The 17742-nt window shown below is 55.0% G+C and overlaps 1 protein-coding gene across 1 annotated transcript in view; it reads right to left on the bottom strand.

The window, feature by feature from the left end:
• The window catches only part of GRM4 (glutamate metabotropic receptor 4), a 138766-nt gene that overhangs the window by 45555 nt on the left and 75469 nt on the right, over nucleotides 1-17742 (bottom strand). Inside the window, exon 6 of the mRNA XM_032462856.1 lies at nucleotides 8124-8340. Coding sequence (XP_032318747.1) covers nucleotides 8124-8340 — 217 coding nt within the window. The remainder of the gene's footprint in view (nucleotides 1-8123; nucleotides 8341-17742) is intronic.

The raw sequence follows: 17742 nt of genomic DNA on the forward strand, positions 1-17742 counted from the left end.
GCCAGGGATCTTCATCTGTTTAGTCCACAGCTCTGGTTCGATGCCTGGCACACAGCAGATGCAGGGCCCAGACTGTGCTAGTGCTTTACATATATTAACTCATTTAATGCTCATGGGAACCTAAAAGAGAAGTGTTATTAATATTCCCATTTCATGAGGTAGAAACTGAGCCACAGAGACCCTAAGTGACTGCTCAAGGTAGCACAGCTCATGGTGGCCGAGCCAGTATCTGGGCTTTTAACCCTCCACTCTACTGCATCACCCAGGGGAGCACAGGATTCAGAAGGCCAAAGCCACAAAGGGGCTGCAATCAGCAAAGGGAAACTTTTCTAAACTCTGAAGAAATCTACAAACATGTTCCACAAAGGAGGCCGGTGAAAGAAAATGTTGCTTCCTGTCCAAAAGGGAAAGGATGCAAACTCAGAGCAAAAAGAGCTCAGCATCTAACATTGTCTTTCTCCTGTCAGCCCCATCAAGCTTAGAGGCAAACGCAGAGAGGAACGTGATAGGTTGGGGCAAACACCTCAGAGATGAGTCAGAGAGAGAGAACAGTGGCCCAATGACACCCAACCCACGGGACTCACAAAATCACAAGGTGCCAGCACCACAGCAAAGAGCAGAGGGGCAGAGAAATCAGAGTGAACAGGCGAAGTCCCTGGGGTGGGCCAGGCAGCTCAGGGCTCATCTTCACAGCAGGACAGAGACTGACCTGGCAATCATCAAGCAGTCACACTGATGCCAGCACCTTGCCAATTTCCAAGCGCCGTCCATCCAGGAGACCTAGCTGGCACGTGGTGGGCCTCATGGCTCAGCAGGGGACATCTATGCTGGATCTACTTAATTTCTACCCACAGTACAGGGGCAAGCTGCAGACCAGGGGAGCAGAAGATGCAACTGGTCTCAAGTTCAGGACAGCCTGGTTGATAAGCTAGAATGGTGGGGACTGGCTTCAGGGCAGGGCCCACTTCCCTCCCGCATCCTTGGAAAATGTATGGTCAGTGGGCAGGGCATGCTGGGACCTGGCTGCAGGTTCCTGGACTGTGAGGTCCAGAGATCCCCCCTCCCTGAGAAGATGCTACAAGCCATCCCACTCTCACATACACCAAGCAAAGCCAGTGACAGGACCCTTCCCTGCTTCTGCATGCTGCCCACCCAACAGCTACTCTCAACCACCTTTCATCTGCCGGGGGTGAGAAGGTCGCATGCTTCAGGCTCTGTCCTCATGCAGTTGGCCCCAATCATCCCTGAACCAAAAGGCCCAGCCTGAAATGCTCCTATCAGATGCCCACTTCTTTAGGCCTTGAGGAATGTTTTGTTCTCCAGCACTCCTCTGAGAAGCATCCTAAATAAGTTGTCAGTGAATGTCTGAGGGTGTTTTCAGAATGGGCCAGAGCTATGGTGAATGAACCATGATTAGCCTTTGCTTACAAGGATGCCCAGAGTCAGAGGCCTCGGACTGGGAGGACACAGCCTGCCAGATGTCAGAGCTGGATCTTAAGAGATGAGCTGATGCACCCATACCAGCCACAGGTGGAAGATGGAGGCCCCAGAAGGTCAGTGATGTGCCCAAGGGTGCAGGGCTGGTCATCTGTTCATTCTATGGGCATCTATTGAGGCCCCACTGTGTGCAAGGGAGGGTTGGGGGGCACAGAGACAAGGAGGGAAGAGGAAGAGAGAAAGTTTAACAGGCACCAGGGCAGGTATGATTGGGGCTTCCCAGGAGGCCAGCCCTGGGGAAGATCACATGCCCCCCTGGTAAGCAACACTGCAGAGAGGAGGGCTCTTGGCCCTGAACCATAAGAGGCAGAGAAGATCTGCCAGGACCCTAAGTAACTTGGGCATGGCAATTGGGCAAGATCCTAAGTGCCAAAAGATGTTTTAATGCAGGACTGGACTGAAAGAAACTGCTCAGCTCCATCTCACATTTGTCCCCACTCCATGGCCGCTAGGACCAGGCCAGGCCCCTCACTGGGGTCCCATCTGCCTGCTTGCTCCTTCCTCCAGGCTCCTGCTCATGCTGTTCCCCACCTGGCAGGCCCTTTCCTACCTCTCCATTTGTCCAAGTACTCCTCCTCCAAGCCCTGCTGGACTGCCCGCCTTGCTGGGATGGGGCCCCCTGCAGCCTGGACTGTATCTCTTCACTTCAACGGATGTGTCATCACAAGCCTTCGTTCACTTATTCAGGCAAACTCTGAGCACCTCCGGCACAAGGGCAGGGTGCTAGGTCTGGCGGTGCACTGCTCTTCCCATGCCCGCTGGGAACTGGCAGGGCCCACGGCCTGTCTCCTCTCCTCACTCGGCAGCTGGGTACCCAGTGGATGTGAAACAAATCCATGAAGCCCAGGCCAGCTGGGAGACTCAAGCGGGGTCCGGAAGGCTAAGCCTCCTCCCGTTCCTGCCCTCTGGAGCAGGCAGCACCTCAGATCCCAAACCCAGTGCTGTGGTGAGAAAGGATTTCTGTCCTCAGTGAGTCAAGAGAGAGTTGGGGACAGCCAGGAGCTCAGGAGGGGTGGGCAGCATCCCAGGGCAACCTGATGCCTGTGCTCTGTCAGCCTCAGCTTGCCCTTCTGTAGACTGGGAGTGCAACCCCTCATGCCCATGAGGGAAGAAGGGCTAAAGAAGTGAGTAGTTGGCTGGATTTCATGATCAACCACCCATTCCACAAACATTTACGGAGCAACTACTATGTGCTAAGGACTGAGCTGCAAGCTGGGGAGGCACCAAAGGAGAAAATGGGCAAAAAATCTCTGTCCTCATGGGCCATAAACAAAAGTGTACTTGTCAAGCGCGACAAAGAAAAACACAGCAGGGAAGAAGGAATGCAGAGTAGTGAGCTGGGGAAGGGGTTGTTATAGACACGGTGGTCAGAGAGGCCTCTCTGAAGAGGGGCACCTGGGAAGGCACCTGAACGCCCTGAGGATATAGCTGCATGGATATCCAGGGACAGAGCTTTCTAGGAAGCAGGCAAGGCCAGTGCAAATGCCCTGAGGTGGGCTTGTGCCTGGAGTGTTAGTAAAGTGAGGAAGCTGACATGACTACAGCAGAGAGACTGAGGGGAATAGAAGGAAATGAGGTCGTGGAGGTGAAAAGAAGCAGCAGACAAGGGAGTGGGCACTCTGTGTCCCCTCTTAGGGGTTTCTGGATCCTGGCCTGGGGAAAACCTCTCCTCTCTAGTCTCCCCAAAAGATGAGCAGTGCCAGCCCCTCCAGGTGGCACAGCTCTTTCCAACTGGCCCAGCTCTTCTCCCTCCCCTTAGAGCCTCTGGTTATAGCCAGAGAAGCTGAGTCAAGAAATGTCGCACAGCCAGAGGGATGAGGTGCCCCAGCCTCTGGCCTCCAGCTGCCAGCTCTGCCAGTCTGCTGCATGGACGGGGGCCATCTAAATGCAAGTCTGACGCTCAGCCCTGGGAGCTGGAGCTGGAGGTCAGACCAGCAACAGCCTGACTCATCAGCGTCTCTGGAATATCAATGGGGGACGCAGGGACACAGCAGGGAGATGAGGCTTTAGAACTTTCCACTGTGCGAGGGACAGGATGTCCTCCAAGGAGCAGGCCTGAGCCCCCTACACCCCTTCCTGCTACACCCAGAGAGGCCATCTTATTCCCACCCTAGAAGCACAGGACTGGATGTGACTGAGGTGCTGGAATCACTCACTGGAGGGGACCAGAACCAGACCCCCAAGGTGACCCCATGGAGAGGCCCCTGCCAAGAGCTGACCTGTGTCCTTCCTGCCACATGTGCCAGAGATGGGGAAGCTGTGCTGGATTCAAATTCCACTACTGCTACTTTCCAGCTGTGTGGCCTCAGGGGAGTTACTTAACCTCTCTGAGTCTCAGTATTGCCATTAGTATAACGGAGCTATCTTGAAAGATAAGTAAATTAACATATATGAAGCACATAAAACTGGGTCTGATCTACAGGAAGGCTCCATAAATGGTACCTACCAATATCATCCATTCTCCCATCACCCACATAGGAGCCCTGGGCTCTGACACCTGACACTTCCCTGTGACCTTAGGCAGGCCCCTTGACTTCCCTGAGCCTTGGCTGTCCTCATCTGTGAAATGGAGAACCAGTACAAGTAAACTGAGGCTCACACAGGGTCCCATGGATATGGAAAGACTGTGAGGGTATAAAAGTTTATACTCCAGACCCCAACCCCTGAGAGCACCCAGGACAGTGGCGAGAGGCACTGAAGGCAGGGCCCCATCTGTGCCACCCCCTCTAGCCTGTCCCTCCCTCCAGGGTGATTCACTCACATCATCTCTGGAGCCCAGGCAGGGCCTGCTCCACATACCTAATCCCAGCCCTGGTGGTGCCCCTCGCCTTTCCCTCCAGCAGCCTATACCTAGCAGGAAGGAGGGAGTCCTGCAGCCAGAAGGCTGTGCACACCCCATAGATCGGGAGATGCACCCGATACCTCACATAAGCACACACGTGCACATGACCTGCCACACTCCTACTGGGGCAGGCCCACCAGGCACACGTCTGGAAAATTACATAGTGCCCCTCTCCCCACCACACACACACACACATACGTCCTGTCTTGGCTGCCTCTGGGGCTCACCTCACTGCTCTCTCACCATCAGATCAGCTGTCCTGTAAGAACCAGGCTGGCCTGGGCTCCTGTGGTTTTGTTCCTAGTCCTGCCCCTGGATGCGTTCCCCTCAGGCCTTCCAGCACTCTCCAAGTGTCCCCAGCAGTGGCTGACACCGGCCAGTCCAGGCAGCCAGACCCCTAATAATAACCCTCCCACGTGTATCCCAAGAACCCACCTCCACGGGCCAGGAGCACGTTTTGTTCTGATAACACCCAGTTTTATCCCCGTTTCACAGAGGACAAAACCAAAACCAAGAGAGGCTGAGTGACTTTCCCAGGATCATGCAGCCAACAAGCGGCTGAGGTGGAGCCCAGGTCTGTCTGCCAGGCCTGTCCCTTATCCTTGCGCTGCTGTCCCGGTGATGTGAGCTGGGGGAGACAGAGAGTGTGGGGTAGAAGGGCCTGGGTCTGACTGCCTCGCTCCAAGTCCTGCCTTCACACCTTGCTGTGTGAGACTGAGCAAGCCACTCTACCCCTCTGAGCCTCAGTTTCCCCATCTATAAAAGGCGGACAAAACACCAGGCCACAAGGTTGTCACCAGGATTCATGATATGCAGTGAGGGTCTTGGCATGGGGCAGAGTTCACAGGATGGCTCAAGACATAATCCACATGACTGAGTGACCAGGGTGGGAGGGCATGGTGCTGATGGGGACTGGGAAATGTGACGCCAGGACTTTCCTTAAGCTCCCCACCCAGAGGATAGAGCTGGGTTCCAATCCCAGCTCCTCCATGTTCTGGCTGTGTGGCCTTGGGGAAGTGACCTATCCTCTCTGGCCTCGGTTTCCTTATCTAGAAAAATGGGCATAATTATGCTCCCTGCAGGACCCAGAGTCCAGCACACAAGAGGCACCCAGGCCTTGCTGGCCGAGCTCTCACCAGGGCTCTGACGTGCATCCTTAGCCTGGTGAGTGTGCCCTCCCCTCCGCCCTGCTCCCTGGCACTCCTCTGAGCAACTCACAGATGATTTATACTTCAGAGGACAAATCAATACAATATACAGCCAAAGACATCTTTAATCTTTCGCGGGGATTAGGCTACAAGGTACAGCGGCCCCTTTCTACTGGCCGCTCGATTCTGATTTCAATTTGGGCAGCTAGAGCGCAGCTTTCTCCTTTTCTTTTCACTCCCCTAAAGATGGTTATCCAAGTCATATTTCATTCAGTGGGCAAGGTGGGGAGACCCAGCTGCCCAGTCAGGGCCCTGGGGCTGCACACCCTGTGAGGAGGGCTGTGGATGTGGGAGGTCCGGCCGGGTGGGAGGCCAGGCCCTCAGCGATGGGATGGAGCGCAGGGGGCAGGGGCACCATGAGGGGATACCTGTGCCAGGGCAGGCATGCCCTGAGCTGGAGGCCCAGGAAGAAAAGCTAGTTCTCTTATTTTTCTAGGAGTCCTTTTAAAAAGCTTGAGTGGACTTTATATTTTCCGACTACTCAATGCCCAATTAGATGCTTGCACAAAATTTAAACAATAGTCTTAGCTTCAGCTGAAATGCAATGCCCAGACCTCACCCCAATTCCATGCCTCTCTCTCAGTCCTTCCAGGCTGTGTGCGTGTGTGCGCGCGCGCATGTGTGTGTGTGCGTGTGTGTGTGTGTGTGTGTGTGTGGGTGTGTGGCTGTCGTACCCCCATCCCTTGCACAGGGCTGGTCCCTGTGTGTCTCAGTTAATGCAGTGGGAAATGGGCAGAAGACAGAGTGACAAAATACAAAGCAGTTAAGACCTCTAGTCCTGGAGCCAGACTGCCTGGGTTCAAGTCCCTTCTCTACCTCTAACTTTCTGTGTGACCTGGTGCCAGTTATTATGTGGTCTCTCAGTATCTCGCTTCCTTCCCTGTAAAACAGGGGCACCTACTTCCTAGCATAGGGTAGATTACCCCAGACTACAGGTGTAAACAGGGGATCAGCATGTGCTGGGCACATAGGGAGGCTATGTGAGTACTGGGAGTGCTTCTCAAGTCCCTACAGAGGGACTGAACACTAAGATTCTGGACCACTGTCCCTGCCCCTATAGCACCTTTGTTGCCAAATCCTACAGAGGTTGCACCTGAAACAGGAGGGCAGTGGGCTTGCTTGCAGAAGGACCCAAGCCATCAAGGAGGAGAGGAAACTGCAAAGCAGGATGGGTGGAGCCCAAAGAGGTGCCCAAGTCCAAGCAAAGGAAGAAAGGACATGCTAGAAGCCAGAGGGAGGGGTTGGGGTACCAGGGGTCTGACACTACCCAGCTGTCTGTCCATCCCCTGCTTCCTTCTTCAGGGGCTCAGCTGCTGGAGTGGGGAATAGCCTGGAGTCACAGCCATCAGTCAGCGCTGCCCCACTTCCACCACCCTGCTGCCCTCTCCACCAGGTTACAAGCACCAGGGCTGCTTCGGCTGTACAATTAAAGGGGCTTATCTGAGATTTATAGCAGGATTATGCCTGCAGGGTGTTACCAACGCCGGCCTCTGGACACTCTGTGGTCCTTAGGAAAAGCAATTAGAGTCCCAGGGTTATACAGGTATAAATATACAGACGCCATCCCCCAAGGTCAAGGGTATCACAGTGAGCTATTTAAAGACAGGGCCTTGGGAGAGGCCAGGAGGGGAGGCAGAGGGGCCCTCTCTGCAGGGAGGTAGGTCTGCCAGAAAAGGGAAGGGCTTCCACACCCCACACACGACAGGAGCCATCCCTCTGCCTTGTAGCTCTGAATCGGCCATTCCTCCTGGCTGGGCTCACCCAACCCAGGTGAAGCCCCCATCCCAGGCCTGTCTGCAGCCCTCGACGTCCACCACAATGGTCCCATGCGGCCTGTCTTCTCTCGGCACGGCCATCTGAACTGTCCCACTCAGAGGCCCAGGTTTGGCCTGCAATGGTGTTAATCCTTGTGTTAGCTTCTTACTACTTAAAAGATACTTAAAAGATTTATCACTAGAGTGCCTAAGGATGGTGGAGGAATGCAGGGAGCTTCGTAGGGGAAAGGTGGCATGCGCTAAGTGTGGCAGACCCGAGGAGAGCAAGTCATCTTCCCACACTTCCCCAAACCCCACCCATGGAGCACCCACTCCACTGAAGCCAGCACAGCCCCACCCACTGCCTGCCCCTCACCCCCGCCAGAGTGCTCAATTTTAAAGACTTTGAATTCCCAGTCCCTCAGACAAATCCTGGCTCCAAGAACCTGCTGGTTGGTCCCCTGGCTCCTGGGTCCCTGAGACCCCCTTGAACAAGGCCACTTCCATCCCCACCTCCTTCCCCTCCTCTCTGCCTGGGAACAGTGGCTGTTCCACCAGCTCCCATGACAGGAATACTGACAGTCCCTCCATCTGCCTGGCCACATCTGCAAAAGTCATTCACATCTACCCCTACCCCCAGGAGTCACCCAGCCGCCTGGAGGCCACAGGCTCAGAGGAGAGACTAAGGCCTATGAGGGGATGGCCCGGGCAGGACAGCCCACAGAAGGACCCAGAGAGTGGCTCTCGGGTGGTGCTCAGCCAGTGTGCCATGACATCCCCCATCCCCAAGCGCATGACCCTGCAGGCGGGCACCTGACTCACCGTCCTCTCGGGACTTCTGGATGAAGGCTTCCACACCGCTCTCACCGTAGCTGCCCTCCGAGGCCAGCGTGGACACGTAGTTCCACTTGAGGGCACGGACGATGTCCACCATGGCCTGGGCCTGGTATGTGTCCGAGGGCACCACGCGGGAGAAGAAGTCGTACCGGCTGTTGTCACTCAGGTCGGGGGCTGTGGAGGCGTAGCTGATCTGGGGGATCTGGGGGCGAGAGGGGCTGCTGATGGGGGCAGCTGGCACCCCACCCTGCCCAACCAGCACCAGCCCCTACACACCAACCTTCCTCCTGTCCCAGAACCTGGGTACCATCCCAGCCCTTCCCACAGGCACCACCTCCTCCCATCCTGGGGGAGACTCCTTGACCTGGGCTGAATAGGTCCCAGCCCCACTTGACAGAGAAGGAAACTGAGGCCCAGAGAGAGTGGCCAAATGGTAGTTAGCCCTGATCCTGGATTCAGCCCAGGGTCCCAACACCCTCCACTCAGCTCTCTGCTGATCCTGACCCTTCCCACGCCTCTCCTCACTTCCAACAGGAATGCGGCTGGAATCAGGGTGAGAAGTAAGTGGCAAGTAGGCATCAAGTCCTCCTCCTCCAGAAAGTCTCCCAGCCTGCCTCATCTGGGTTTTGTGGCTGGTGGTCCCTCAATAACACACACATATACACCACAGAATCATAAGGGATAACACACTTTTGCACGCACATATATACACACACCCCGGGAGCCTCTGGATGCCTCAATATATATAAAGAGCTGGAAGACCCTAGCCGGGGGAAAATCCCCAGGTGAGTGAGACGGTTGGCCCAGGGATGAGGCTTATCTGATCCACCCCCTGCCAGAACTTTAGTCCCCATGGCAACTGAGGGTGGGAAAATATTCCAGGAGCAAGCGGATTGGGGGAGCTCCTGTATGTGTGTTTGCCCACCTGGGCTATGCCTAGGGTATGCCTATCCCCAGGGACACTGGGGGCCTACCTTCCAGTGGGGACACCCATTAGGAAAAGGGCCTGGTCCAGCTTAGCCCCATGATTTCCCCTAAGGTGGGCCCTCAAGGCCCAAGTCCCTGGTACCCACAGAAATGAGGATGGGAATGGGGGAAACAGGTGACTGGCTTCCTAGATTTTCTGACTAAGGGTTAACTCCCAAGCCCTCTCATTGTCATTCTTGTGGTCTTTATAAAATGGTACATACTATGCTATTCACTATGTCACTATTGGGAAACAAGCTACGTGTCCGTCAGAAGGGGACTGGAGAAAGAAGCTACAGCCACACAAGGAATACCAGGCAGCTGCAAAAAAGAACAAGGCAGCCTTCCACGCCCTGCTCCGGATGGCTCTCTGAATACAGGGTAAAAATAATAGCAACAAAGAAGGAAGCTGAAGGGTAGAAACAGCATCAACAAAGAAGCAAGGTGCAGCTCCCTGTGCCAACAGCGCCCGGCTTACTGTACAAGGGGTGGCTGGCTCTGAAACAAATCAGGGGCAAAGTCCCTCCAGGGAGCGAACCACGTGGCAGGAGGCAGGGTTGAGTGGGACCTTCCACCTTATACCCTCTGTACGTTTTCCATGTAGAACCACGCAAATACAGCACCTGTTTAGAAAGCAAACCCCACTGTAATGTTCACGTCCCTTTGTCTGCCTGAGTCAGCAGTGTCTGAACACCAGCCCAGCCCTCTCTCCCTGGAGAGCACTTAGCATGAAAGCAGCAACCCTTAAAATGTGGACTCTGGTTGGATATTTGATGAGCAATTTTAAAAGTATCGTTATTTTTAAGGTCTGATGATGGTATTACAGTTGCAGTTGGTTGGCTGGTTGGTTTTTAAGAGTCCCTGTCTCAGAGCAGGGCTTCCCAGACTCGGCACTCTGAGCACGTGGCATGGGAGTGAGGTGTGATTCTTTGTCGGGGGGCTGTTCTGTGCGCTGTAAGACCTCTAGCAGCATCCCTGCCCCACACCTACGAGATGCCAGTAGCGCACCCCTCCCCCAGTCATGACAATCAAAAATGTCTCTAGACGTTGCCAAGTGTCCCTTGGGGGGCAAAGCTACGAATTGAACTAGTTAGGGACAAAGTGATGTGATGAGGCCTGGGATTTCCTGGGAACATGCAGAAGTAATAACACACTGGCCAAGAGCTGACACCTGTTGAGTGGTGTGGCCGTGAGGGCTCACTGCCCTATTCGGTGTACTTTTGTACATGTCTGAAATGGCCACATTTTTTAAATTTTGATGATAAAACAGAACAAAATAAACAGCGCCCCTGGGTCATCCCTCCGAACAGAAGCACCCTGAATCTGGAGCTGGAGCAGGCGGTGGAGACTGCGGGACCAGGACACACCCAACTCAACCTTCCTTCACAGCAGGTCCCCAGGAGAAGCTAGCGTGTTTGTTTGCTAGCTCACCTCTGCTGGTAGTAATCACACACCTGGAAACCTACTCTCCTCCTAATTAGAAGCAGTTCGTCTCCCACTTCTGATATTTTCTCCCAGCACAGGCCCAAGGGCCCAGAGTCAAATGTGTCAGCTCAGAGGAGAGGTGGGAAGTCCAGACAGGTTCAGGGCGGGCAGCAGAAAGGGCCAGAGCCACTCACACAAGGTGACTTCTCACCCCTCAGTCCTCCTCCCAAGCCACCTCCCCCGTCTCCTCCCGTTCGGGCACTCAGCCTGGGCAGGGACAGCAGGCGGACAGGTGGATGTCCGGATGCCAGGACTCAGAGCCTCCCCCAGTGAGCCCAGTCCCTGTCAGCAGTCTTCAGACCCAGGCCCCACCCCTGCCCCCTGAAGACCCCCATTTCTGTAAAGGGTAGGAGAGCAAGCATGGGGTTCCTGCAGGGTGTGTGTCAGGCTGCAGAAGTACCCTGGGCCCTGATTTCAGGAGCCCAAGATGAGCCCTTGTTCTGCCCCCAACAATTCCTGAGACCCTGGAACAGAGACTCTGTCCTGAAATGATGGGGTGGAGGAGTGATAGAGTCCAGGGGCTAAGCCAGCATCCTCTTATATGTCCCCTCTGCCAACTCCTCCCACCTCGCCCCCTGCAGTCTCCCTCCTCAGCTCCAGGCCCTCCCAAGGTTCCTAGGAAGATGCGTTCTAGCGGAGATTTGGGAACTAAACTGCTCAGGTTCAAATCCCAGGTCTGCCGCCCATTGGCTGGGAAACCTGGGGCAGGTTACTTCACCTCTCTGGGCCTCAGTTTCCTCAGCTGCAAAATGGGAATAATTGCAATCCCTTTCTCATAAGGTTGTGAGAGTCACATGTGGGAATTCACAAGACATGCTCAGGGCAGTGCCTGGCAGGCAGTAAACCCTCACCGGTCAGCTCCGATGTGAGTTATTATCCCTCCCTCTGCACTTCCTCCTGGCAGCTCCCTCCTCTTGGCCATCTGACTTTTTTTACCTCCTAGGACTGTCCCCTCCCACCCTCACCTCTCTGTAGTCACACAGTTTCTACTGTGCTTAGTGGGGACACCTCTTGGTGCTGGCAGGCCCTCCAAGCTCTAATCCCTCCTGTCCCCACCCCAGGCTGGAGTGGAAGGGGCAGAGGTGGGGACCGCCCTGGGGACCCCACAGGCAAGGGGGACTGTGACAGCCTGGCCCAAGCAGGGCTGTTCCTGTAGCTCTCATGGTCTCCGCAGCCCAGCTGAGCAGGAGGAGAGGCGCTGGATTAACATTCCCCTTACAGAACATACCTCTCCTTTCACATCAGCACAAGAGTGGGAGGCCGCCATGCCACCCCGCTGCCAGCTCCTCCATCTCCCTGCCTGCCTCCCTCCTACCGCCACCTAAAACTTTGAGAACCTACTGTGTGCCAGGCACTGTTCTAGGTGCTGGGGATGCCATATCTTCCTGTCGCCTGCTTCATGGGGCAAGAGTCAGCAAGAAGCCAGATTCCAGCAGCACCTGACCAACCACAGCTGTCCTAGTCTAGGTCCATCTGTCCGCGGGCTTCTCCTTCCTCTCTGCCTGCCTTCCTCTGCCCACAAAGCCCACGACCTCATCTCCCCACATCCAAATCTTCCTCGTGCATCAAGGACCAGCTCAAAAGTCACCTCCTCCAGGTAGACCCCCAGGAGCCCTCATTTTCCAGAGAGCCTGCTCAGACCTCCCACAGCACCAAGTCAGTCTGCTCCAGTACCAGGCATGTCCTCCTGGATGTTTGGACGCTTGGGCTACTTATCAATTCAAAACGTATCTGAGGCACTCCATTGTGCTGGGCAAGGTCACTGGGAAGACACCAAGAGGAACTGGACACATCTCACCCTCAAACCCAAGTCAACACTCACTGCATCCTCGGGGATGCCCTGGGGAGGAGGCAGGTGAGATGCCCATGAGTGGCACACAGTATGTCTGCAGCTGGCACCCAGTAGAGCCTCACACGTCCCAAAGTACAAAAGGGGTGAGTGACTGAAGGGGGAGGGAGTTCATGAATAAACTCTCTCTCTCCTTCTCGCTGGCTTCTGGAGTGACAAGGAGGTCCACGACACGTGGGAAAGACAAAAGCTGCTTCCGGGCTTGAGCAACAATGAAGATAAATGTCAAGTGTGTGATGCACATGTGCGGGTGTGTGACGTGCGCGTCTGTGAGCACATTCCGGAACACACACCCTGAGCCCAAGAGTGCACAGCACACCCATTGATTTCTTCCTCTTACCAACAGTCACTGAGCGCCAACAGCCTGCCAGGCACAGTTCTGAGAGCAGGGACACTTCCCCGGGGGGCTCCCAATCTAGCCAGGGATAGGCGATGCAGAGCTGACAAATGGGGACAGAGGACTAGGAGGAAAAAGAAAGGGAGGTTTAGGGGACTACTGGGGAGAGGGGCCGGGGGTAACCCTCTGACAGGATGACATTTGAGTCAAGATCCCAAGGAGGTGAAGGAGGGAGCCATGTAGGTATTTGAAGGAGATCTTTTCAGGCAGATGAAACAGCCCGTGCCAAGGCCTGCACACATATGTACATGTGTGCATGTGTGTAAGCCTGTATGTGCATGTGTGTGCAAGCCTGTATGTGCATGTGTGTGCATGCACACACATGTGTTAGAACCTACATCTGTCCTGGAGCTGTCTCAAGCCTGGCCAGCAGCCCCACACACCCACCCAGGCCTGGCTGGGGTGCAGTTGGTGCCCCAGGGTGCCAACAGCTCAGGCTCTGGGACACTGGCTCCCAAACCAGCAGAATCTGAGGACGCCCCTGAGAGTGGCCAGTCCCTGTTCCACACCATCCAGAGGAGGGTTGTAGGGTGAGCGACCTGCCTGGCATCTCAGGGCCCACCAAGGGCACAGTCCCAGCGCCTCTGAAGGCTCAGGCTTTGTTCAAAGCCGTCGGAGGTAAAACCTCCACCTGCCCTCCACAAGGCCGGGTTACCCGATTCAAGCAGCTGGATGCCCAGGGCCATCACCACGGACACCTGGGGTCACCTGACAGAAGCCCCAACCCTCTTCCTGTCAGCATTAGTGTTTAAGGCACCTCTCCCTCACTCCTCTTTCTTAATGCTTGGCCAGGCACTCTCTGGAGCCAATCTGCCCAGGGCTTTACAACCCAGCTTTGCCATCCAGCTGTGTGACCTTAGGCAAGCAAGCAGCCTCTCTGGGCCTCAGTTTCCAGCCCTATAAAGCAGTCACAGTAACAACACAGGACTGCCAAAGTGCTTAAAACAGTGTCTGGCACATGGGGGCCCACAGCAAATGCTAGATATTATTATTAGAGAGGGAGGCAAGACTGGGACCATTGTGCCCATTGTTCAGATGAGGAAACTGAGGCTCAGAGAGTTGAAAGTGCCCTCTGAGCATCAGAGCCAGAAGATAGCAGAAATAAGGCGTAGACCCAGCTGCTCTGCCTCCCTGCTCCCATCCCCCAGTCCTGGCCTCGGGCCCTGCCCACCCTCCCAGCTGACTCTGCATTTTCTATTCCATCCACAAGCCAGGCCAGGCAGCTACAGAATGAGGCTGGGATCCTATAGCCCCCTCTGGCCAGCAGCCCAGCCTAGGCCAGGGCCCAGACCGACCTCAGGACCCCCACCCTCTTGGCTGCAGCCCCTCTCACTTGGGGAGCAGGGGACCCTGTATGCGGCCAGTCAGACCATGGGGTTGGCTGCCTGCTTCCCTGCCCCTCTGATCTTGGCTGCATGAAGCCTTGACTGCCTGGCTCTTGGAATCAGCTGTTTTCTTCACAGATAAAAGGCAGCCTGGCTTTCAGGTACATGAAAGCTACTCAGGCAGAAATATGCGGTTCAGAGAGGAGAGAAGGCCAGCCTCCACAGGCTCAGAGGCACCATCCCTGACCCCACAGTGCTCACGGCCTGAGCCATGCACCTCTCCCAAGGCCTTTGCTGCAGAAGGGGCAGAGGTGCTACCCGGGGGGTCTGCTCCCCGCAGCCTCAGAGGGGTGGGCAGGACAGTGCCTCACTGAGAGCCGGGCACACACCTTCATGAAACACCAACCACCTCCTCTCAGCCAGGCACTGAGGCCACAGATTTAAATAACCCACCTTCAGAGAGAACCAGCCTGGTGAGGGGGGAGGTGCCACAAAGGAGGTCCTCACAGGGAAATGCCTCCAGGCTGAAGTGCCGGGTTTGGGGCAACAGGGATTCACTGGGGGCCTCGCAGGGGAGCTGCTGGGGGTCTGACTATGGGCCCTGAGGAGAGTAGAGGCTGGCGGCAGGCGGGGGTCAAAGGGGTAGACAAATTGAAGACGAGAAATGGGATGGTGCAAAGAGGGGAGTCAGGGAGTTCAAGGTGGCTGGGAAGGACAGTCACATGAGATATTGGGGTACAGCAGAGGGGGTGCGGCAAGTGGGACCCAGCACTGATGGGTTTCTGCCCTCAGCCCTGACAGGCCTGCCTCAGAGACAGCCTTCAGGGCTCAAGAGCAGAGAAGCAGACTTCCAAAGCCTGGAAATAGAGGGATGCCCTAGGAAAGTGCTGGGCTGGCATCTGGATGGTCTTTGGGAGAACAGGGATAGGCTCCAGATTGGAGTACAACCTGCCACCTTCCCTGGGCCTCATCCCAGGCCACACGCTGGGGCCTTCCCCCTCAACAACCGCCTTCCCTCACACCTGCTGGGCCATTTGGGGGCCCCCGGCCATTTCCCTACAGACCCTGCGGGAATTCAGGCCAGGATGGCCTGGGCAGCTCACTTCAAGATGCCCTCATTAATCAGATCCCACTACCCTGCAGACGCAGACCAGCTACCAACCCTGTACCCCAAGCATCAGGTCACTCTGGGGCCTGGCCATGTGCCCCTGCCTGGCTCTTGGCCAACCAACCTGTGCCCAGTGCAATCGATCAGTCTGCTTGGCCCACCCTGGGTGACCCCTGACTTAGCCTTCTCCCGCACTTGCCGCCTGGGGCACTCAACCTCCCAGCTCTGCTCCATCCCCAGGCCGGGAGACTGGCCACCCTGGCCTTCTTCTGCCCAGTCACACGGGCCCCTCATGCCAGCAGTGTTTCCTCTCCTTGACTGACATTCCAGTGGGAGGGAAAATTGATAAATGAACCCCCACATGATTAACATGGGTTGCTGGACCTTAGAGACATTTCCATCTCTGTCTTCCTGGCACCTGGCAAAATTCAACAACTTGCCCCTCAAGCTCAGCTGGGGCCACGTGACATGCTCTGGCCAATGAGCTGGGAGCAGAAAATGCTACCATTTCAGGGCCAGAGTATTTCATTGTGGTTGTGAGACCCTACAGGGTACACATTCCCTCTGCTACCATGACCAGCAATGTTCCAGGCCTGCCTCGGTCCCTGAGGAGGTGGAGCAAAGCACTAGGCCAACATATATGGACACGTAACAGAGCAAGTATTCAGTTTATGTATTTTAAGCCACAGAGATGCAGGGGCTATTTGTTCTTGCAGCGTCTCCTCATCAATGCTGACAAATACAGGTGGCACAGCCTCTAGCTGCAGGACAGCCAGCAATGAGTCTTGTTTATCTCCACCTCAAGAGTCTAGATGTGTCAAGTTCACACCCATCACAGTCTGGGCGTGGACTGAATTGAATTAAATTCACTCACTCACACACAATCATCATCATCATCATGAGAACTAGCATTTATTCAGTGCTTACTATGTGCCAAGAACTGTCCAAAATGGTTTTATATGACTAGCATCTTGAACCTTACAATAACCATACGAAGTAGGCTGTCTTATTCTCCCCATTTTCCAGAAACTGAGGTGCAGAGAGGTTAAGTTACTTGCCCAAGGTGACACAGCTAGTGGCTGAGCTATAATTTGAAGCTAGAGGGACCAGCTCCAGAGCCCATGCTAACTACCATGTAAAAAACTCAGCCTCCCCCTTTCACAAGTGGTTCTACACACACACACACACACACACACGCAGAATCTGAGGGAGGTGGTAGCCTCCAGAGACAAGGAGGGCCGCTGCCCACATCGCCCGTGGCAACAGCAGGGAGTCAGTCCTACTTCCTCTCCATGCTCAGCCACTACCTCCACTCCTGGCTGTCACTATGGGCTGAAGTGGCCCATCTGCCTCCAACACAAAGGATCAGGGAGGGGTGGGGGCCTGGGGCCCCAGAGGGTTGTGTAAATGGCTCTGCTTTGAGCAACAGCTAATTTCTAAACATAATTATTAATTTCATGCTTATCATATGCAAACCTCTGTCTCCCAGACAAGATGAAATTGATTTAATTAGAAATTCCATCATCAAGTCTTTTGGATCCAAGCTTTTAATTAGGATCACCAACCCCACCCAAGGCTGCCAGAGAGTGGGCTCGTAGCCCCTGACTTCTCTCCCTGAGGCCCCAGGCACAGCCAGGAGGGGTAGGCACCTCCACCGCCACCAGTGCCCCAGTTGGTGGCCAGGTCAGGGTTGCTCACCAGGATTCTTACCCATCTCCCACCCCCACAGCATGGCCCCACAGTCACAATGGGCCTCTTTTTCCTCCTGGCATCATCATGGGGAAATAGCTCGGGAGGAATTCATGTCATCTTGCAGCCAGAAGGACTGAAATCTTTAAGGTGGGCAGAAGGCAGGAGATAACAGGCCTCTCCTCTTCCTGCAAAACTCACACACAAGCCTTCTTTGGGGAGCCCTTGCTGGGTACAAATAAAAGGCCCTTTACAGCTCAGATTAGGGCCATCTGTCACATTTATCAACTTGGCATTTTCACAAAGCATTTTCAACACATTACCTCTGACCTCATCTCCAGCTAACATCTTAGCCTCCCATCTTGGCCTCGCTCACGTGGCTCCAGCCACACCAGCCTCCTTGCTATCCCTTGGACATGCCAGGCATGCTCAGCCTCAGGGCCTTTGCACCAACTGTTCCACTGCCTGAATGTTCTTCCCCTAGGTATGCATGTGGCTGGTTCCCTGGCATCCTTCCCTTCAAGACCATTCAAACATCACCTTCTCAGACTACCCTATTTAATACCAATCCTACCTCTCTCCCCAACACCCCTTCTATATTTACTTACTTATTTCATTTATTATTCCCCTCCAAAACATCAGCTCCATGAATCCAGGAACCTTTTTAATTTCCCACTGTGTCCTCAGACATCTGTCACAGCACTTGGCACAGGGTAGGTACTCAATGAACAAAGGGGACGCTTCATCCCCTCCACACAGCCAGCCTGAGGGCAAGCTCCGCAGTA

The sequence above is a fragment of the Camelus ferus genome, chromosome 20, assembly GCF_009834535.1.
Source record: "Camelus ferus isolate YT-003-E chromosome 20, BCGSAC_Cfer_1.0, whole genome shotgun sequence".
Taxonomy (NCBI): domain Eukaryota; kingdom Metazoa; phylum Chordata; class Mammalia; order Artiodactyla; family Camelidae; genus Camelus; species Camelus ferus.